General features: G+C 40.2%; 2 protein-coding genes across 2 annotated transcripts; one reads left to right on the top strand and one right to left on the bottom strand.

Moving 5' to 3' along the window:
* Nucleotides 1–5985: 5985 nt before the first annotated feature.
* On the top strand, nt 5986–7221 carry LOC110706345 (casparian strip membrane protein 1-like). Its single transcript, XM_021884250.1, has 3 exons — nt 5986–6310; nt 6417–6540; nt 6811–7221. Exons 1-3 carry the CDS (start codon nt 6099–6101, stop codon nt 7027–7029), a joined length of 555 nt encoding a protein of 184 aa, XP_021739942.1. The 5' UTR covers nt 5986–6098; the 3' UTR covers nt 7030–7221.
* LOC110706344 (photosynthetic NDH subunit of lumenal location 2, chloroplastic-like) lies at nt 7087–21064 on the bottom strand. Its single transcript, XM_021884249.1, is given in 3 exon segments — nt 7087–7480; nt 20391–20630; nt 20632–21064. Coding segments are annotated over 3 exon segments (597 nt in total). The 5' UTR covers nt 20890–21064; the 3' UTR covers nt 7087–7381.
* Between the last annotated feature and the right edge of the window lie 2732 nt (nt 21065–23796).

Below are 23796 nucleotides of genomic sequence, written 5' to 3' on the forward strand. Positions count from 1 at the left end.
CGTGAAGCATAGGATACACAAGAATTGCATAATAATAGAGTAAAAATGAACCAAAACGCAATTTATATCAAGTAAACTAGGTTCAAAACACCCTAAAATCGTATCAAATAGCAAGTTATCAGGGTTACAATGAGAAACCTAATCATATTAGGTAACTATAAGATATGTACAGATATCAAAGATAATCTTATACAAAATATATCTTGAACCTAGGATGAGAATATTCTATGGATATTCTCTATCACACCCCCGCAGTCAGAGCGGGAGAAAATCGGATGCTCAGACTGGATCTGAATCACACATCGAACGGTAAGGATAGTATAGTAACCCATGATCAAAAGAGAAAGTAGTAGAAATGTGCCGATGATGACGAGAGAAGCAACAACCACGACCTACATAGAGTAGAGATAAACACTGCTAGGCCGGAGGAGAAGGAGAAGAGCCGCACACAAACTTGGGCTAAGTTGCAGATTCAGAGAAGAAGCAGCTAAGGGATAAAACCATCATCGGGAAAAAGACACTACACTACTACGTGAAATCACAATTGAAGAAAAATAAATAAAATTGCGCAAGAAAAGATTAAATCCCACCGCTTGAAATTAATCAATTCTCAGAAGAGAAACCAGGTAGCAAGAAGTAATACTCCACAAAGATTCCAAGTGCTGCAACAATAAAAGGAGCTAACTTGATAGCAAAAGAGATGTGCAAAAGTTGACCTTATTGTGATATACCACCACCCAAACAAAATCTATGTGATTATGTGTTAAAAAAACCAATGAGGCAATGTAAGAATCATTGTTGGTCATGGGGAGGTGGAAATAGAGTGCGGCACATGGAGTAGGTTGGCAGATGTGGTTACTACCAGTAGTGGGAGGCGGTAGTGTATGCGATTGCCAACAATGATGGAGGAGGCTTTCACGATTGCTACTGTTGGTGGGAGGCGCAAGATTACATAAAGATTCTAAAAAAAAACTTTGAGAAAAGAAAAAAAAATCTATATGTGTGTTTGCGGAAGCATAAAAAACTTTGTATATCCCGCCGGTGGATTTAATTTTCTAACCCACCGGCAGGGTGAGAATTTTTGTATATAATCCCAAGATCTAACCTAAGCTGTGATACCATGTCAGATAATATAAACTCCTTGATTAGAGTGATTTCCATTGATCAATATTTATAGGGTTACAATGAGAAACCTAATCATATTAGGTAACTATAAGATATGTACAGATATCAAAGATAATCTTATACAAAATATATCCTAAACCTAGGATGAAAATATTCTATGGATATTTTCTATCAAATCATAAACATTACTGTGATAGGTAAAGACACAAAGGTTATTCTTAAGTCTAATTACAACCATAACCTTTGTCATATATCATTATTGGGTTTGGCCCAAAGTTAGACCCATTATTTTAATTTGGTGGAGTATTTTGGATATTCTAGAAGCTTCCGAAATAATCAAGTAAGGTCATTACTTTTAGAGAATGATGTAGAAATTATTGGAATATTTCGACCATTTCTTTCAAACTCCATCTACAACTATATATAAATATGAGTCATGGGCATTAAAGACACATATGGAAGAAACCATACCATACACACCAGCCTTTCCCTAATTGTAATATTGTGTGTCCATTTCTTTACTATTTATCTTGCTTTTATATTTTTCTTAATTAGTTTATCAATCTCTACATCTTTAGTTTATCAATCTCTACCTGCACACCAGCCCTAACAATCACCAACCCTAACAATCACCTATATGGAAAAGGTTAATCATTTCAATCTAATTATTTTTATGATTATAATGAAATAAGTTTGAGGGGACATACAAAGTTGGACATAAGCCATGTAGACCCACGTGTCATGCCACTGTATTTCAGGTTCAAATGGGTTGTGCATAAGTTGGCTAAGAAATCGTTAGGTTGCATTCTACTTGTCGATATGTCATTAACGAAGGTCAAGAATGTATAACTCGACACATGTGTTGTGTCATGCTGTGATTGTCGGCTCCCTTAATTATTTTTTATAGTTTTTTTTTTATTCAAAACAAGTGGGTTGACTATTGTTTACGATTTGATATCGAACAAATCTTAATTAACATCATGTCTATTCATAAACCATGACGACTTACAGATGTGTCTCTCATATCATTAGTATATTTGTGATTGAGTCGTATATTATAATTTTATTAGAATATTTTGCATATAATAAATCTGGTCAATAATTTTAAATTGAGGTTTAAAATTAAATTACGAATTCTTACACCGAAAAAGGATTTTTTACAATAATTAAAACGGCATGGCTTGTATGCACGTGTGTGAAAAAGTCCAACAACGATATCTATATCCATTATTACCCTACCAATTCTTCATTTCTTGTCAATGTAACCTATTTGCAATTTTTATTATTATTATTTTTTATCTATATACCTTTTTGCAATTTTTTTTTATATACCCAATATACCTATTTACAATTTAGCAAAATGAATTTATAACAACAATATCTAAATCCATTATCACCCTACTAAGTTTTGTGTACATGTACCTATTTGCAATTTTTTTTTTTTAATTATTTTTTATCTGTATAACTTTTTAAACTTTTTTTATATACCCAATATACCTATTTGCAATTTAGCAAAATGAATTTATAAATTTATTTTGTAATTTTTTTTAAACATATATATTATATGAGGTTTTTTTTTAATTATTGTATTTATTCTAATTTATAGTTTCGATAAATCATAAAAATTCTAGTATATAGCGTGTACGAGTAGGACTTTTGTAATTATGAGCATATATAAGCTCATTAGGGTGTTCATTAAACCTTAATTATCAACATTATTATTTTTGGATGAACTGTTGAAGGCTTAGAGACAACTACATACATTATATTTTATAAAACTCAACTTATTCTCTGTTAATAAAAATATACTTTTTTTTAAAGTTTTTTATTTTATTTTATTTTATTTTATTTTTTTATTTTTACATCATCATAACACAAATTAAATTACAAGTCTAAAGTAAAGCTAATTAAACTAGTTCGGCTATTATTGGCCAGAAAATGTGCTCGTTGAACCTTGTCCCTATCAACTTTCAAAATGTTACAACACTGAAATTTCAATCCCAAATTTTTAATATCCTGTAAAATCTAGAAGATACTAATATTATTTATATAGAGTGATCAAATTTATTGAGTCCGAGTAAAGAAGGATTTTGGGGAAACCCTTTAAATCAACTTATTTTTGACAATTTGTTTTCCTAATTTCTTAGATTGAGTTATTTACAATCTGAGAAAAATTGTTTTATATTTAATTTTAACAAGTGTCATGACAAAATCTGTGAAAAATAAAAAATATTCTGATATAATCTTATAAAAATAATTGTACCTATATCTTCTACAACTGTTAATATAATACTTGAACCTTTTTTTCATTTATTTTGATTATTAAACGATAAACTCTACTTGTTTATATAAGTAACCCTATTTTCACATTATGGTAACACCTTATCCATCATGGTAACCTCATATGATCATGAACATAACCCTCAATTAATTAGTTAGTTATATCACTTATATGTGAAGTGGCTAGCCATATACTACCTCCGTTTGTTTTTAGTTGACACAATTTTGAATATACCGCTATTCACACACCTCCCTTTAACTGTGTTTTATGCTTTATAATGTAATTAAAATTATAGTCACATGAAATCTTGATAAATTTGTCACGTTATATACTTTCAAACTATCAACTTTTCATGATTTTTGCTTATCGATAATTAAAGATATTAATGATTGAATAAGTACATTGACAAACGTGACTAAAGAAACATGTCAACTAAAAAAACGGATGAAGTATAAGAATTTGTGAAATAAAAATATTTAAATTCTTAATATAGAATTTGAAAAATAATTTTCTAAATTTGAATTAGTGTTTGCTAAATAGTAATAAATTTGGCATTTATCTTGAAAGAAATTCAATTTATTTAGCTTTACGTTAGATAAAAACTAGTAATGTCAACATTTGAAGTTTAAATAAACAATCTATTAATACGTAGTATTATTATTTAGAAGTAGTTTCAATGAGAGGGGAATAAATCCTTAAGGACTTGTTCTCTTTAGCTTAATTTTAGTTCAGTTTAATTCATTTTAATTTAGTACAATTTCTAATTTCTTTATGTCATAAACAATTCAGTTCAGCTCAGTTCAATTCAGATTCAATTAGTTTAATTCAGCTAAGCTCCAATCAATTCAGCGCAGTTTAGTACTACGTAAATCAGAATAGACTCTAAGTCCCCAACATTGAGAGTGAGTAATAACTTTGTTAGTTAGAGCTACTCTCGTGGTTCCTGAGGATTATGGGATCAATTCTCGCCATCCGCCCTTGTGACTCTTTGCACCAAAATTAATATAAAGCAAACTCCCAATACTCTTCTCTCATAATGTCACTATACATCGGCATGTTATCTGAGGAGTTCGCACCGCGGTACGATTTCTCTTACATTATTAAATCCCGCCTTTTTTTTCACACCAAATTTAATAACCCATGTGCATTTCTCGATGCGCATGTGTGTTTTCTACTTATGAAAAATAATTTTTTTTTTTGAATACCATAAATCCACTATAGTCACAGACTATCAATCAACATTCAAAATTTCCAAATTTTGTTAACTAATAAAAGAAATCCAATAAAGTAAAACACTGTTCTAAACAAAATAGACAGAAAAAAAAATCGATTTCAAAAATCACCATAAATTAAGAAAACACTTAATCAAGTACATTTTTCATTATATTTCATACTCACATTAACTGGCTTCAAAAAAAAAAAAAAAAAAAAAAAAAAAAAAAAAAACTGAAATTAAGCAATCAAATCCACAAATTTTAAGTTATATAATTCTCTTATGTATAACATTAATGTGATGCATGCTATACCTTTCTTAGTTTTTGTTCACTTTATTTTCACTTATTTCAAGATTAATAAGATAAAGGTTAATAAATTCAGATAAGATAAGTTCAGGAAAAATAAGTGCAGATAAGTTGTGATAAAGGTTAATCACTAATTTATAACTAAAATAAAGTCTAATAAGGGATAATAAGTTTAGATAAGTTCAAATAAGATCATATAAGTTCAAATAAGTTCGATAAATTAAAATAAGTTCAGATAAGATCAGATAAGTAAAAATCGGGTGAATAGAAAAATTATAGCAAGTAGAATTAAGGCATTTTAAGTATATATGACTATATGCGAAATTGTGGACATTGTTGGCGCTGTACTACCCCATAGCTTATATCGTAGTATAAAAGATATACAAGTACATTCTTATATTCTATGATTTCATACAAATATTAATAAGTTGCTCCATATATTAGTCTCGTGCCTTTTTATTATCAATCCCTCGTGCATTAGCACAAACACACTCTATTAATACGATTAAACGAAAAAAGGTATCCACTCGTTCGAATCATCTATTTTACAAAACAAGACGTCAAAGAGTTGACCTATGTCTCATCCCACGAAAGACCACCCAACTCCACTACAGTTTTGAGTTTTGACTATCCTAAAATGGCAAATTAAATAGACAAAAAATAGCTGACTTTAAGAATTAAGAAAATGTTAAATTAATGAGAATTAAACCATTAAAAAAAAAATACAAAAACAAATCCTACCTAATCAACACAGAAGCACCAGCTAAAGTGGACTTTTATAAATCTAAATCAAATGATTGTAAAACTAACCAAATTTCCATATACAAAGCAGTTAAGCAGGTAAAAGCCATAATTTTTTTTTGAAAAAATAGCATAATTTTAAGCTTTAGTATTAAATCATGTTGTTAATCATCAAATACATTACTTAAATTTGGCTTTATTAGAGAAGCAGAACACCAATCCCACTTTATTCCTAGCAAACCCATTAAGCCAATCCATTTTGTCTCCTCATTCTTGGATTTTTTTGTTAACATCCTAAGTATATATACACCATTTGCAACTCATTCTCTTCATCATTCATCAAATCATCTACATCTTTTGAGCTATTAAAAAGCTTAAGAGTCCCAAAAACTACTAAAGTACTTGTATAGATCATCCACAAAGAAAGCAAAATGTCAAAGGGAGGACTTGAAGCCGGCGAGACCTCAAAGGGTGCTGCTAGTGCAAGTCGAGGACTATCCATCCCCGACTTCCTCTTTAGGGTAGTTGCTGGCCTTGCTACCCTTGCAAGCGCGATTGCTATGGGAACAACTAATGAAACACTCCCATTTTTCACTCAATTTATTCGGTTTAGAGCTGAATATGATGATCTCCCAACATTCACGTAAGTTTACAATTCCACCTTCTCAAAAATATTATGTAGTCCTAATCCTAACTAGTCTTTTTCGTTTGCAAACATAACATGATTTTCTTCCTTTACTTCTATATAGGTTCTTTGTGGTGGCAAACGCGATAATAACAGGTTACTTGGTACTTTCTCTTACACTGTCTATCTTCCACATCATTCGAAGTGGAGCTAAAGTCACCAGGATTGTTTTGGCCATTCTTGACATGGTATATATTACTTAGTTACTTCTTTCGTAATATTTCCTGTAGTTTTCTGATACTTTGTTCTTCATTTTCTTTAAAATACTAAGCAAATATTACATAGAAAAACTTGTTAGCAAAAATAACTCTAAGAACGTTTAATTGTTAGTGGACCATCTCAATCAAATGCTTAAGCTGATGGTTGAGGCCCATATATGATATATGTTTTATACTCTATCAGTAACTATCTTTCGTGTTTGGTGCTTCTTTTAATCACTCTTTCCCTTTCGTATATAGCTTGCATTGGGTCTATTAACATCAGCAGCTTCAGCAGCAACAGCAATCGTATACTTGGCACACAAAGGCAATGCTTCGGCCAACTGGTTCGCAATCTGTCAGCAGTTCAACAACTTCTGTGAGCGTACTTCTGGTTCCCTAATCGGCTCCTATGTCGCAATTGTCATGTTCGTTCTACTTATCCTCTTGTCAGCATTCGCTATCTCCCGCCATCACTAATTCATGTTACACCTGAAGAACTGAAATGTATATTTTCTTCTACTGTTATTTTGTGTGTTTTGATTTTTACTTTTATCTGTTTTTAATCTGAGACAGTATAGTACTGTAAATTGTGAATGTATCTCGAACAGATTGGTCTTAGTTTGTACTCCAAATCTGAATATGATTATTAATCAAGTGACTTTATAATCATTTTCGATATATAATTGAAAAACAAGCTAAATAGAACGTTATTCAGCGAAAAAAGTCGGGCTGAATAATATTCAATATTACAACAACTATCATATGTACTGAACTGATGCTGCAGAAATTATGGCAGAGTTCAAACAGAGTCCTCTGTTTTGTGAGGAGCTTATGCCAAGAATCCCAAGAGATTGTCTATTGATTTCAATGTCTTCTCGTAGAATACGTATGATTCGTATACTTTAGGTGTTCGGACATAGTAATCAAACTGCACGATCATAATAAAAGTAAGATCAGCATTGAACAATCAATTTTAGAGATGAAATTCGAAGAAAACAGAGAAAAATTATGTAACAATATAATTAATACACCCATATATTACATATTTACATGGTTCATTTGTTCTGTATTAGAAAAAAATTATGAGAATTAAATTGTGTACTATATAATTTGATAGATGTTTGGGTCCAATTTAGTCAAAATTGGGCCGGAGCACTAAATGATCCAATTAAAAGCCCAAGGTCAAGGTTCAACTCTCCAATTGCTCAAAAGTCAAAAGTCAGCCCACAAAGTAAGCCAATTGGGCTAAAGCCCAACCTCTCCAAGCATGATGAGGTATAAAAGCCCTCATATTGACATCTCATAACATCATATACACTATCAGACACAACAACACATGCATCATCACATACATTATCTCATACACGGATTATTCCAACTCATATGCTCATTCTTGCATTGAGAAATACTCCACAAAAGCCTCAAGCTACAAACTCTCTTGCATAGTGTCTTCCTTTTTACACATTGTACTGACTTTAGCATCGGAGGGGCCTTCCTCGGAAACACCCCCGAGGCTAGTTTACGTGTGTTAACTGTGCAGGAAACCTTCGGCCCAACACAGCTTGGATCGAATCCAGTCTTCTCCATTTTAGTGGACCTTCGGCAAGGTCCCATTGTTTTCAACCGAAACAATTTGGCGCCGTCTGTGGGGAAGACTTTCAAAAATCTTTAAGCCAAATTCCTAACCAAGATCATCTTGCAATTGTCTTAGCAGCCATGGCTAAGAACCGCAAGAGCAAAAGCCTCCGTCAAGGAGCGGGCGAAAAGCCTAAAACCCCTACACCATCGCCCTCGCCGGACCGGAACTCTCCCAAGGGTGCCGGCTCGGGGGGAGGATCACACAAGGAGGATTCCCTATCTCCTATAATGCATGACTCTCAATATAGGCCGGACCACTCTCGGTCTAGCAGGGGTCAGTCTGATCATAGGACATATTCAGTGTCCCGAAGCCAACCATCGGCTGCACGGCCTCATGCCCACACTCGGCCGGAGACCCCTTTGACGGGGCCCAGTTCGGAAGAGGTGGCAAGAGCGCTGGCAGTACTCATGGAGGCAATGAGGGCACAGAATATGCCACCGCCTCGTGATCGAACTCCTCCGCATACCCGGCATCAGCGGAGGAAGTTAGACCATGACGGTGGGAAGCTTCCTTCCTTCCGGGAACTGGAAGAGTGGGAGGAGGATTCTTGGAAAAATGAAAAACAGAGGAAGAAGAACTCTCAATTATTTAAAGGATCCTCATCCTCAAGACCAGCAGCGCATAAGAGCAGCAGCTCAGCTTCTCGGCCAGAATCTGCTCGCCGGGAACCTGAGACTGCTCGCAGAAGCGTCCTTGACCGACTCGGCGGCCAGGAACCGAGCGTGCGTAGTCGCCTCACGTTCCCTGCAGCCGAGGCCCAGACTTCCCAGCCAGGGACGAAAACCACTCCTACCTCTCTGAGAGGGCGGAGCGCGGTCCCTTCGGCCAGGAACAAGGGCAAGGCCATTATGCTTCCCGCTAGTTCACCATTCGAGCAATGGATACTAGAAGAGCGCGTACCCACGGTTAAAATACCGTCGCATATCACATATGACGGGACCACGGATCCGAAGGACCACGTGGCCTCGTATGAGACTCATATGCATCTTTGCCCCAGATCCGAGGCGACTTGGTGCAAATATTTCCCAACCACTCTCAAGGGGGTCGCGCAAGCGTGGATCTCCAAGGGAGTAAGGCAAGGCTCCATAACAGGTTGGGATGATCTGTCCTCCAAGTTCAGAAGCAAGTTTTCCACGGCAAACCGCCGAGAGAAGACTACCGCAGAGCTCATGGGTCTGCAACAGGGGGAAACTGAAAGCCTCCGAGACTACCTGACCCGTTTCAGTAACGAGTCATCAAGCGTCTCTCAGCTGGACCAGGGGCTAGCTGTTTTTGCAATGCAGAATGGCCTTCAGCCAGGAAAATTCCTAGACTTCATGGTCATGCATACCCCGCAGACCTTGGAGGAAGCTCTTAGTGCTTCGGATAAGTTCATCCGAGCCGAAGAATGGAATAAAGCAAAAACCCAACCTCAATCCGGGGGAGGGAAACAGAGGCAAATACCCTTGTCTGAAGGCCAAAGCCATAAGGCAAAGGGAAAATCAAAGGCCTCGGAGCCATCTTCGGCCAGCGACCTAAAGAAGGACAGGTTTGCCTCATACACAGGCAGATACGAGTCCTACACTCCGCTCTCTCTTCCACGCGCCAAAATTTACAGTGTGACGAAGGAGGAGCAGAGTTACCGAAAGCCGAGACCACTCCCAGAGTGGTATCAGCGAAAAAATAAAAATCAGTGGTGTGAGTTCCACGAGTCTTCGGGCCACAACACTGAAGAGTGTATCCAGCTGAAGCACCAGATAGAAGACATGGTCCGGAAGGGATACTTGAAAAAATACATCGCGGATCACCGCGAGAAAAAAGAATCCGAAAGGTTAGCAAAGGACCCTCGGCAGGACCTTGATTTCCCTCGGAAAAACAGTAAAAAACCGGAGGGGAAATTCCCTCCGATCAATGTTATCTCGGGAGGAATATACTCTCGGAGGGAGCACAAGCGTCACCTTAGAGCTTTGACTCACCAGGTGAACAACGCTGACATTCAATCTCCCCAGTCGCCGGTGCCGAACATGACGTTCACAGCCGCCGACTGCCGGGGGATTACGTTCCCTCACGAGGATCCGTTGGTGATCATCGCCACGGTGGCCAACCACGACGTCAGTAAGGTCCTTGTTGACGGTGGCAGCGGAGCAAACATTCTGTTCCGAAAGGCCTACAACCAAATTAAGCTGAAGCCCAAGCACCTTACGCCGGTACCCTATCCGGTATCCGGGTTCAATGGGGCTTCAACTTATCCAGATGGGAAGGTGACGCTTCCTGTCACCATCGGTTGCGATGAGGCAGCCCGGAACGTCATGATTGAGTTTTTGGTCATCGACGCTCCTTCAGTGTACAACGTGATTTTGGGGAGACCCATAATTCACGAGATCCAAGGGGTCGTCTCAACTTATCATCAGCTGATGATTTACGTCTCAGACGCCGGCTTCCCCGAAAGGATACAGGGCAACCAGAAGGACGCCCGAAGGTGCAACTACCTCAAGCCATCCAGTAGTCGCCCAGATAACGACAAGGATGAAGAGGAGAAAGAAAAAGAAAGAGAGCCAAGCACAAAAAAGCCGAAAGGCCTAAGTGCTTCGGCCCAAGGATCAGTGCCCAGAGAAAAAGGTCCCGAAAGGGAAAAGGTTGACTCTTCATCTGAGCCGAAAGACTCAGAGAGCCAGCCGAAGAACACAAAGACTGGGACACCTGCTGACATTGGCAGCAGACCAGATTCTGAAGAGTCCAGTCCATCGGCAATGGACATGGACCAACGGACTGAAACAGTTGAGTTGGCCGAAGGAGATGCTGAGAAATGTGTAACAATCGGGATGGACCTTGATCCTGACACCCGTTGTGAACTTATTCAGCTCCTTCGGGATAACAGAGATGTGTTTGCTTTCTCGGCAGCTGATATGCCCGGGATAAGTTCAGACCTCATCTCCCACAAGCTTAATGTTGACCCAGCGTGTCGACCAGTTAAGCAAAAGAAGCGGAATTACTCCGCCAATAAGAACCGAGACATCGCAGCCGAAGTCAAAAAATTATTGGAGGCAGGATTCATTGAACCTTGCCAATATCCGGAATGGCTGGCAAATGTGGTGATGGTTCAGAAGCCCAATGGTACCTGGAGGATGTGCGTTGACTTCACGGACCTAAATAAGGCTTGCCCAAAGGATTTCTATCCCTTGCCAAGAATCGATCAGCTAGTCGATTCGACAAGTGGCCATGCCTTGCTTAGTTTCATGGACGCATTCTCAGGGTATCATCAGATCTTCATGCACCCCGACGATCGAGCAAAGACAGCATTCGTCACGAACGCTGGGGTGTATAATTACAAAATGATGCCCTTCGGATTGAAAAATGCGGGGGCAACCTATCAAAGGCTGGTGGATCAAGTTTTCGCCGATCAAAAGGGCCGAAACATGGAAGTCTATGTTGACGATTCAATCGTCAAAAGCAAAAAACTAGAGGACCATGTAAAGGACCTGGCTGAAACTTTCGCCACCTTGAGAAAGCATCAAATGAAGCTGAATCCGAAGAAGTGTGTCTTCGGCGTGAAGTCAGGGAAATTCCTGGGTTTCATGGTCAGCAAAAGGGGGATTGATGCCAATCCCTCTAAAGTCAAAGCGGCGCTCGACCTTCCTGAGCCGAAAACGAAGAGGGATGTTCAGCGGCTCACCGGAAGAATGGCAGCCCTTTCGAGGTTCATTTCTAGAGCTTCGGATAAGGGGTTACCCTTCTTCAAAGCCCTGAAACTCCCGAAAACAAAAGAGCTTGTTTGGGAGGAAGAGCAAAAAGATGCCTTTCAACAGCTTCGGGAGCATCTGGCTCAACTCCCAACGCTGGCTAGCCCAGTTGAAGGAGAAACTCTATACCTATATGTGGCCGTTAGCCCAGCCACCATCAGCGCAGTATTGCTGAGGGAAGAGAGTAAGAGTCAGCAACCGATTTATTTCGTCAGTCATACACTGACGGATGCCGAGACCCGCTATCCTCTACTCGAGAAAGTTGCTTTCGCGGTAGTGGTAGCTGCTCGGAAGCTGAGGCCCTATTTTGATTGCCATCAGATAGTGGTCTTAACTGATCAGCCGTTGGAAAAAGTTCTTGGCAAGGTTGAAAAATCCGGTAGACTAGCCAAGTGGGCTTTTGAGCTCACCGAATTCAGCATCAGCTACCGTCCGAGGGCTGCCATCAAGGCTCAAGCCCTGGCGGATTTCTTGGCCGAATGCTCATACCAAGAAGTGTTGGACAGTGACAAGAAAGTCTGGACCGTGTTTACGGATGGGTCTTCCACCGAAAACGGTTCGGGGGCAGGAGTAGTGATAACTTCTCCCGAAGGCAAATCCTTTGAGTATGCACTAAAATTTTCTTTTAAGGCCTCGAACAATGAAGCCGAATATGAGGCAGCAATCGCCGGCCTACAATTGTGCATCTCCTTGGAAGCCGATCATGTCTGCTTAAAAACAGACTCTCAGCTAGTTGCATATCAGATCAGTGGCAGCTATGAGGCCAAAGAGCCCTCCATGATAGCTTATCTTGCCAAGATCAAATCAGTCATTGCAGAGCTGAAAACTTTTGAGGTTCAGCTGATCCCAAGGGGTCAGAATACTCAGGCTGATGCACTCTCCAAACTTGCTAGTTCATCTTTTACCGAGCTGAACAGGTCTGTATATGTAGAAGTGCGTCGAGTAAGAAGTGTCGACGAAGCACCTGAAGTGTGCTGCGCCGACCCAGAGCCTAGTTGGATGGAACCCATTTTAGCTTTTAAGCTTCGGGGAGAAACTCCTGAGGACAAAGCTTTGGCCTCCAAAATGAAGAGAACCAGCTCTAGGTTCATTGTCTTCAAGGGGGAACTTCTGAAAAAGTCCTTCTCAGCCCCATTGCTGAAATGCGTGGGACCAACAGATGCAGATTATATCCTGCGGGAGATTCACCTCGGCATCTGTGGGAACCACATTGGGGGAAGAACCTTAGCCCACAAGGCATTGAGGGCCGGATATTACTGGCCCACCATGATCGCAGATGCTAAGGAGCTGGTTCGGAAATGCGAAAAATGTCAAAAATATGCTCCAGTTATCCATCAGCCAGCAAGGGATCTTCAGCCGATCCTTAATCCACTCCCGTTTGCCCAATGGGGACTGGATATACTGGGACCATTTCCAGAGGCTGTGTACCAGAAAAAATGGCTGATAGTTGGCGTCGACTACTTCAGTAAATGGATCGAGGCCGAAGCAGCCTCGAACATTACAGAGCAAACTGTCAGAAAATTTATCTGGCAGAATATCATCACTCGCTTTGGCATCCCGAGAGTATTTGTTTTCGATCATGGGAGGCAATTTGACAACTTACCGCTGAAGCGATATACAGATCAGTTCGGCATAAAACTGGCATTTTCAGCGGTATGCCACCCGCAGAGTAACGGACAAGCCGAAGCAGCAAATAAACAGATCTTAAGTGCCCTCAAGAAGAGGGTGGAAGATCAAAAGTCCAAATGGCTAGAGGAGCTCCCTGGAACCCTTTGGTCCCTTCGGACAACTGAAAAAGAGGCAACGGGCCACTCACCTTTTGAACTGGTGTATGGTGCCGAAGCCGTCCTTCCAGTGGAAATTGGCTCTGAGAGCCTTCGAGTGCACCATTTCTCGGCTGAGAATGAGCGACTGATGAGGGAATCTCTCGACTTCCTCGACGAAGTAAGAGACTCAGCTCGAGATAAAATGGCGGCCTATAAGCAGAGAGTCAGCAAATTTTATAACCGAAGGGTCCATGCAAGGCCTCTCAAAATTGGGGATCTTGTCCTTCGGAATGCTGCTGCAGTTCAGAAAGGCCGAATCCATGGGAATCTCTCAGCTACATGGGAGGGACCTTATGAAATTTATGATGAGCTTCAGCCAGGGACATACCGACTTCGGCAGTTGGATGGAACTGAGTTGAAGAATCACTGGAATGCTGATGTACTGAAAAAATACCATGTGTAAACCCTTCGGGGCAGAACAATCTTTGTAAGTACATTTTGAACTAATGACAGGCCTTGGAGCCGCCATTTATATAAAATTTACAACTGTTTATCCTTTCAAAATTTTCTTTGTTCTATCTACTCTTTGAGGGTTTTTTATTCAGCCTCGTCTGAAGCCTTCGCCTTCGGGTAACTGGGTTTCAGATTGCTGACAAAACCTGTCTTTTTAAAGAACACCGGTCTTTCAGCTGAAGTCAAACTTCAGTAAGACTTGTTCTCCAAAGACATGAGTCCATGGACAATTCTGGGATATTGCCTTAACTGAGCCTTGTATCCCAGAGAGCCATTATCCGAAACATTGCCTTAAGTTGGCCCTGTGTTTCGGGTATCCCTTTTTCAAAGATAGACAGAAAATCAAGGATAACAGCCTTTTTAAATCAGCCTCGTCTGAAACCTTCGCCTTCGGGTAACTGGGTTTCAGATGGCTTACAAAACTCAGTCTTTTTAAAGAACACTGGTCTTTCAGCTGAAATCAAACATCAGTAAGACCTGTTCTCCAAAGACATGAGTCCATGGACAGTTCTGGGATATTGCCTTAACTGAGCCTTGTATCCCAGAGAGCCATTATCCGAAACATTGCCTTAAGTTGGCCCTGTGTTTCGGATATGCGTCTTCTTTAAGAACGCTGGTCTTTCAGCTGAAGTCAAATTTCAGTAAGACTTGTTCTAAAGAGGTTAGTCCCAGAAAGCTAATATCCCAAGCATTGCCTTCAGTTGGCCCTGTGTTTCGGATATCCAACTTTCAGACAGTCAATCTTCAGTAAGACTTGTATCCCAGAAGCATTGCCTTAAGTTGGCCCTGTGTTTCGGATATCTATTTTGAAGAAGTTCAGAAATTGCTTATTCTGTGGGGGCAAGAAGCACGCAGTGCAGCTATGTTCGGCAGAGTTGAAGAAAAGAAACAGTAAAGCATTCAAAAATAAAGCAACTGAAAAAAAAAAATTTTGAGCTACAAGTTCAATAATTCAGTATCGGCAGCCGCCCACAAGCGGAAAATAACAGCTGCCGAAATACGTACATAAGCAAAAAAATAAAACTGCTGTACGACAAGGCAAGCTGAAGCAAAAAACAAGGCAAAAAACTCAGAAAGCGGCAAGTCTAAAGTTAAGCACATGATGAACCGCAAGATTCTGAAGACGACTGCCCGAGTTCCTATGCTTCAGCCGGGGGATCAGACTGATCAGCGTTGAGTCCCATGATGGCCTCAGCCCCAGCAGCCGAAGAGGCGGGCTTTGCATTTTGCCGAGCCTCCCTTTCCCTCTGCTCAGCTTCCAACTCCAGTCTTTCAGCTTCCTCTTCGGCTTCCTCAGCCTTAAGAATTTCAGCTTCAGCTGGAGTTGCATACTTCATGTGAGGGTCTTCGGGATTCTGGACCCACTCAGCACATTTAGACCAGTCCAGCTTCGGCTCAGCATGAAGGCAGAGTCTTCGGCATACTCGGAATCCGTTTCTGAAACCCATCTCATATTCCTCTTGGGTATAAACACGGACCTTGAGTGAAGCCTCAGCATCAGCCAGCTTCTTCTGGGTCTCCTCCAAGTCTTCCTTGGATTTCTTCAGCTGTTCAGCGACTTTGGAGGAGGACCCCTTCAGCTCATTCAGCTCTTGCTGAATTTGGAAAGCCTTTGTCTGAGCTTGGGCCACTTCAACTTTCTGGATCAGCAGTTGATCCTCAGCCTCTTGGAATTTAGCTCTTTGAGCTTCAGCAGCAGCAGCAGCCTCTGAGAGTTGGACGTCTTTGGCCAAGAGCAACTCTTCAGCAGCCATTCGGCTGGCTTCAAGAGCCTCTAGACGCTGCTGCACTTCAGCTTGTGCAGCAGTTCCTTCTTGAATTCGGCTCTCAATAGCAGCCTTGAATTTGGAGACGTCCACTCCCATATGCTCCTGGAGGAATTTTTCCCCTTCCATCAGTGGGGGAAAAACCTCCATCTCCATAGCATCGCAGAAGGTTTTCAGAGCTTCGGCAGCTTTTTTACCGTACTCCTCAACCTCCTGCTGCTTCTCTTCAGCTGCTGCTTGCTTCAGCTTAGCAAGCTTAACTTCCTCTTCAGCCACCTTCCTTTCGTGCACAGCAGCGTCTACCCTATCTTGTAGGGTATCAATCAGCTCTACAGTGAGAGTCTGATTGTGCACGAACTGAAAACAGGAAGACAAAAAAAAAATAAGTAATAAAAAAAAAAATAGAGCTGAATTTCGGAGGAAATGAAGGAAAATTACCTGCATCATCAGCAGTTGGTCAGACCTGGCTGGGTCAGGAACTGATCTACTGGATTCGCCCATCCCAGCAGTGGCCTTCAGCGACCAGATCCTTGCCCTGTCTACTTCGGACATGCCAGCAAAACTGCCGAAGTAGGCTTCAGCTCCTTCTCGGTTTTGACCCCATATGAGGTCCCAGATGTGATCTGGGATTGGAATTCGGGGGGCCGAGAAACCCATTTCTCCAGAATGCAGAGTCTGGAAAGAAGGGAAGGACGACGATGGAGCTTGATTAGCTTTGGTTGTCTCAGCATCGTCCTTCTCAGAGGAGTCAAGTACTATGACCTCCTCTTCTTCAGGGGTGAGGACGAAGGCCTCAACCTCTCTTGCGATATCTGCCGTGAAGCCTTCAGCACTTGACATCACGGCATCTTTATTTCCGTGCTCAGCAGCACTCTCCTTGATTTCTTCTTGGACCCCTCCCTTAGGTTCGGGAGTCCTCTGATCCACCTCCATCTCAGGAGGTGGCGGAGGGGTCTTTTGAGGAGATTGGGGTGTTGGCTGGGGAACCCTCGGCGATCCATTGCCTTCCTCAGGTTCCCTTATTGCGACGCCGATGGTCATCGGCCTCTGCTGAAAGTCATGAGGGCCGATGATGGCCATCCTTCGGCGCCTTTTCAGAAGGGGCTGCTCGTCCATATCTGAGTCTGAAGACTCTTGTATTTGATCTTCGGGACGAACAGGAGCTTTGCCTTCTCTGTGTCTGTTACTCTCTTCAGACTGTAACAGACAGGGGGGAAGAAGAGTGTGAGTAAAAAAAAAAAAAAAAAAAAAAAAAAAAAAAAGAAAAGAAAAAAGTTGTCTGAAAGCTCACCGAGGTTTTCAGCAAAGCCTCGTCTTCTTCAGCTGCTCTAGCTGCAGCTTCGGCTTCAGCAGCTCTGGAGGACCCTTCTCCTCCTTCACAAGCCTCAAGTACCCGTGCAACCTCTTCGGCTGTGCGGGCAGCTTCAGCTTCTTCGTTCAGCAGCTGAAACCAAGGGTCTCTCTTCTTCCACCAAGGCTTCTGCCTCTGATACAGAGCGACAGCCTCAATTTGGAAGTGGGAAGAGTCCAGATGAACTTCCCTATGCCTCGGCTCAGTGATAGACGGGGCCCGTTCAGTTACAACTCGCTCTCGGTTAACACCAAGACGAGCGTAGTTAATACCAACGTTGGTCTCGTCTCGCTCTGAAAAAAGGAAAGGGAAAAAGTTTAGCTCAGATATGTTGGCACAGCATAAAAAAGCAAAGCGAGAGAAGAAAAAGAGGTAGTTAAAAAGCCTCGGCCCCAGCCGAAGAAGCTTACCATCCTTAAACTTTCGGCTGAGGCCAACAGCTGCTAGCATATTCTCTTGGAAAACGTAATGCGTATCGGGGAGCCAAGTCTCCGGGATATGCTGCATTCGACCACTCCCCCCCGGGTTCGGCAGCTTGCCGAAGATATGTTGCTGATCCAGGTTCGGATCCGCCCCGTTATCTGCGGGGGGACCTAGACTTCCCATTTCGGGATCAGGCTCAGCTAAGTACCGGGGAGCGCTGAAGACGCAAGGGTGGCCCGGATCTGTGGGTGCCCTAACCCAAATCCATTGACCTCTCCAGTCCTTGTCTGAAGAGTCATTTGGCCACATGGTCAAGTATTGGGGCCGGGACTCAATCCGATACCACCCAGAACCATGGCTTCCGTGCCCACTCTGAATATTTGGCACTAGCCGATGGAGCTTTCTGAAGCAGTGCAGGTTCGGCACGTATCTGAAGAACTTGCAGACCCATAAGTATGTCATCACCCTTCGGATGCTGGTGGGGGTTAGCTGACATAGGGAAATGTTGTAATGGATCAGCAAGTCTCGGACGAAAACGTCCAAAGGGAACCTCAGCCCATACTGAAGCTGTCTCGTGTACACCCCCACATACCCCGGGGGTGGACGATGGATTCTATCGGATGCTGAGGGCATTCGGCACCAATATCCATCAGCTTCAAAAATGCCGTAGTGCAACTCAATTTGCTCAGCAAATCGATATTGATCGGCGTTCTCTACCCACCATGAGTAGGGGCGGTTCTTTATCATGGCCGAAGCGACTTCGGCATTCTCCCACTCTGAAAACCCAGGGAGGATATCCCAAAGGACAGCGGGGATTTCATCGTCCCGTCCAGAAGCACTCGGCTCATCCATTCTTTGAGGAGGAGCCGAGGAAAGGGGAGTCGCCCTAATCCCTTCAGCAGGGACAGACTCCGGCCTTTGACCATTCCAGGTCCCAATCCTATTCCTAGGATCGGGAATCGGCCTTGCTCTTCTTGGAGCACGGGCTCTACCTCTAACTCCTCTTGCCATGGATTATTTCGAAGTGAAAAGTCGAAAGAAAGGGGGAAGGAGTTCGAATTCGAAGAAAAATAAACTGAAATCAAAGGAATTTACCTTAATCTGAAGCGAAAGTTGCCGATTTACGAGTTCGTAGTGGCAAGTCTCAGTTTCTAAGCTCAATGCTCGGGGGAATTTGCGAAGTTTTGATGCGGGTTCTTGGTTTCTCTCTCGAAGAATTCTGGGTTTGTGTTGGTGAATAAGTGAGGAGAATGACGCGCCTCTGTTTATACCTCCAGGTACGGGATACGAAGAGTCTGTGCTTTAATTTCTCTTAAGTACCCACTAAGTAACCATTAAACACATGTCTTGTGATTAAACTGCCCATTATCCGTCCAACTTCCGCAAATCATTAACCGTTGTTATCTCATTAATTACGGTTTAAATTCAAATTTTTGGATCAATTAAATCATTTACTTCCCTCCTTTTCTGAGTTAAATCAAACCCGACCCGTCATTCTTCCAAATCGGGTCTGGGGGGCAAGTTGTTTGGGTCCAATTTAGTCAAAATTGGGCCGGAGCACTAAATGATCCAATTAAAAGCCCAAGGTCAAGGTTCAACTCTCCAATTGCTCAAAAGTCAAAAGTCAGCCCACAAAGTAAGCCAATTGGGCTAAAGCCCAACCTCTCCAAGCATGATGAGGTATAAAAGCCCTCATATTGACATCTCATAACATCATATACACTATCAGACACAACAACACATGCATCATCACATACATTATCTCATACACGGATTATTCCAACTCATATGCTCATTCTTGCATTGAGAAATACTCCACAAAAGCCTCAAGCTACAAACTCTCTTGCATAGTGTCTTCCTTTTTACACATTGTACTGACTTTAGCATCGGAGGGGCCTTCCTCGGAAACACCCCCGAGGCTAGTTTACGTGTGTTAACTGTGCAGGAAACCTTCGGCCCAACACAGCTTGGATCGAATCCAGTCTTCTCCATTTTAGTGGACCTTCGGCAAGGTCCCATTGTTTTCAACCGAAACAATAGATAAGTTCGATTTCAATGTTCACTGTAACTATTTCTCACATCACACATTTCACTTAGCCTGCATGACCTAGTTTACATGCACTACTTTGACTGGACTCGCTTGTTAATGTATAGTTTTAAAATCATTACCTCTTATGATATACTCCTAAGGAACTTACCATTGAACTATCTTTCTTAGCTCGAATGTATATCATTCCAACATGCAACGTATACGTGCTAGTATAATATTTCCCCTTCATCGATTTAAAGATGTTAACTTTTCTAGTATTTTGAACTAATTCATCATAGGACTCTCTCAATTTCAAAGTCCAATCTTAAGTATATGATACATAGGTACATTGGTGCCTACTTTCTAATTAGTCATTTATTTGCATGATATAACATTAATATCTATCCACAATATTGTTAATTAATTAAAATATTTACTGAATTATAACAAAATATTAGTTTGGCTCATGTTACTGGATGTGACAAAGTTTTACACTAGCTATCACTGGCCTATCGAAACCCCCTCCTCTTTTATCCAGACTTGGGACTGAATCGAACTATAGCGAAATTGTGTGAATTGTGATGAGCAAATAAAGAAATTATAACAAATAAACAAAACAAGAACTATATTACCTCAGCCATATTATCAACCAACTCATTAGCAACATTAACATAATCATCTCTTCTTCCTTCAGGAACCATACTCATAGCATTCTTCATATCCTGCTTCAAATAAGCCTCTTTTAGCCTTATATAAAATATGACATACCTCCATGACATGGTATCCAACATATGCCTTAAGCTATGAAGCCCCTCAGCTGTATTCTTAATCCTAGCCACCGCGTCCTCTGGTGATAAACCGGGCTCGAAAAAACCGCTCCCATATAAAAGAACGGGTGCCCCATTTCATTTCCTCAGCTTGTGCTTTCAATGGTAAACAGGTTGCATTGATGCTCAACCCTCCTAGCAATGTTGTGACCATAAATTTTCGGCGTTGAGTTTGGTTCTCGTCATCATCCGATAGCAATGATCGAATCGCCGACGAATTAGGGGATTGGTGGTGGGTGTAGGGTGGTGATTTTTTGATCTTGGTTTGGAGTAAAGTGATGGTGGGATTCAAAATGGTGGTCATGGTTTACACAACTAGTTTGAGTGCATTTTGGTGGTTTATTTTTTGGATAAGGAGGATACAATTTGTTTAGGCAAGTTTTAGTGATTAACCTTTTTTCATGAGCATAGTGTAATTTGGACCTATGATTTTGCTAACGTGGCATATGTTATCTATAACATAGTTTGGGCTTTAGTCATGACAAATCACGAGAGACTTTTTTCATCTTCACTATTAATAATGGAATTATGGTTTTGAGCTCATATATTTAGATTCTCCAATTATTAAAGCCCAAAAAGGAGGCCAATAAACTTGCATTTTTTTTTTTTGAAGACTAATAAACTTGCATTTTCACTTTCACCTCTAAAAAATAATCAACTTCAAATCAATTTTTTTTTTTTTTTTTTTTTTTTTTTTTTTTTTTTTTTGGAAAAGCTTCATTAGTTATGTGTCAAAGTGACACTATGTTAATACATACGCAGCATATTAGGTACAGGAGTTAGTATTATATACTCCTGGATAATGGTAGTCCATACCCAATATATTTGAGTTATTTTGCCTAAGTCTTATGTTATTTTGTTTAAAATCTTGTGTTAGTTTGCTAAAATAATATGTTATTCACTTATCTACTTCAATATCATGCATACAAAAAAAAAAAAAGCATTTATAAAAATAACATGTACTTATTTAAAATATAACATATATATAAATTGAAATAATAAGAGGTTCACATTAAAATAACATGAATTTTATAAATCTAGAGTACAACGAAAGGTTCAATGTTGAAAAAAAAGCAATATACAAATATAAAATAACATATATTTATTTTAAAATTATATATATATAAATTGAAATAACAAGAAGTTTATATTAAAATAACATAAGTTTTATAAATTTGAGAATACCATGCATATGTACTCCAGGAGTAACAAGTTAAGTATCGCAAAGGACACAAAACTAGTTGTATAATATGGATTGGTTTCAATTTTCAAAATATAAAAAGAAGTCTACAAAAATTATTATAGAGACGACAATTGGCATTTGACACGAAATGTATATTTAATTGGCATGTACATTTTATGTCATCGTTCTCGCATAATACAAATCATGCACACGTCTTTGTTAAATTTCAAAGAAAAAAATAGACACGAAGACTTTTTCAAGTTATTCTACAAAGTCAATTTAATTATACTCTCTTGTCTCTTTCATAATAATAATAATAATAATAATAATAATAATATTGCGTCGCTGCAGCGGGCTTCTGGACAGCGCAAGATTGGGCCCTTATTGTTGCTCATATATTTATTTATTTGGATATAATTTGCTATAATTAGAGGGGTGAAAGCCTATATTGTATCTCGTCTTCCCACTAATTTATTATGTATAACAATACCACTAGAATATTGTGTAAATAAATGAATGTAACATAGTTCACTACTCCAAGAAGTGTTTTTTGTAACAAAAACACTGGTTGCGAAAATTTGTTTTTCACCAAAAAAGATTTCGTTGCTAAACATATATTTTTCATAACAATTTTTATTGTTACTAATAATAAGTTTCTACATCGATCGGTTTGACATTTAGATATGGCAACAACATATATTTGTAAACAAATATGTTGTTACCAATATTCTATATTTCGCAATAAAAAAAAAAGTCATTGCATATACCTTTAGTAATGACATCTGCCATAACAACCCCATAACACCCAACCTGTAGCAAAGAACACAACGGTAATTGTTATCATTCATAGTCGCTAATATCGAGACCACTCGCAACAACCATGCCAAAGTTTGATCTTTCTACTGAAACTTCCATAAGGTAACCTAACGCGGAGATAGATAAAAAGTGAATTTTGCAGATTTAGTGACCTTCTTGAAATATATATCTGCCAATTTCTTCATGAGTTTGGAGACAACGATTTCACTAAAGTTACTTATAAGGTCAGTCTCCATAGTCCTATAAAAAATACTAAGGCCCGGTTCTTTTGAGCAGAGCAGATTTTAGCAGAGCAGAGCAAAGCAAAATAGATTTCAGCAGAGTAGAGCAGAGCAAAGCAGCTCTAAAGAACGGGGCCTAAGAGCACCATTGAAGGCCGGTCCCAGACCAACAATATCATAATTGCGAAAAAGTGTAGCCTAAAGACTGCAAACACAATGCAAGGAAAGCATAGTGCCGAACATCACCCACTAACAAGTGTACTTTTTTTTTGTACTATTATTATAATTATTATGTACTATTTTTTTTGTACCACTTACATAATAAAACGATACTAACTGGCACGTGTTAAACAGGTTCGGGCTTCACCCGTCAAAAGTATCCACTATATATGACCGATTAAAGAGATCCACCTCGAAATCATATGACAATGAGAGGAGGAATAACCCCTAAGCTTTATAAAGTGGACACAATGAACTTTCTCTTTTAATATAGGATACAAATCCCAATGTTCTGCTTCACTTTTAATGTGGGACAACACTTTCATCACACTCATATATCAATGAGGGGTTGAGGGGAATAACGTCTCAACCTAATAAAGTGGACACAACTTTCTCTTTTGTTCAGAAGGTCCAAATTACAACTCAACTCAATAAAGGAGATTCCACCTCAAAACCATATGACGATGAAGGTAGTAGGCCTTAGCCTTATAAATTGGACACTCCCCAATAATACGGGATACACACCTCAATAATTCTGATTACTTTCATACTCTTTTAATATGCATGAGACACTAATTTTTAGTAAAAAATGCGGGTTTGCTCGGGGGCTCATCACCAACACGAAAGGTATTTTTAATTTTTTTTTTTTTTTAAATGGTAAGGAGAAAGATCCTGGCCGTACCTCAAATTGTCCTTAGTGGGGATTGAATCCCCAACTTCAAGATTAAAAGGTGGCAATCTTATTAACTTGGTACGAAAGGTATTTTATCTT

The sequence above is a fragment of the Chenopodium quinoa genome, unplaced genomic scaffold (assembly GCF_001683475.1).
Source record: "Chenopodium quinoa cultivar QQ74 unplaced genomic scaffold, ASM168347v1, whole genome shotgun sequence".
Lineage (NCBI taxonomy): Eukaryota > Viridiplantae > Streptophyta > Magnoliopsida > Caryophyllales > Amaranthaceae > Chenopodium > Chenopodium quinoa.

Bases quoted from the DNA above. Each gene is read 5' to 3' on its own strand.
- LOC110706345 (XM_021884250.1), top strand. From the start codon at position 6,099: ATGTCAAAGGGAGGACTTGAAGCCGGCGAGACCTCAAAGGGTGCTGCT. The intron at 6,311-6,416 runs GTAAGTTTACAA...ACTTCTATATAG, and splicing joins GATGATCTCCCAACATTCAC to GTTCTTTGTGGTGGCAAACG. The intron at 6,541-6,810 runs GTATATATTACT...TTTCGTATATAG, and splicing joins TTTTGGCCATTCTTGACATG to CTTGCATTGGGTCTATTAAC.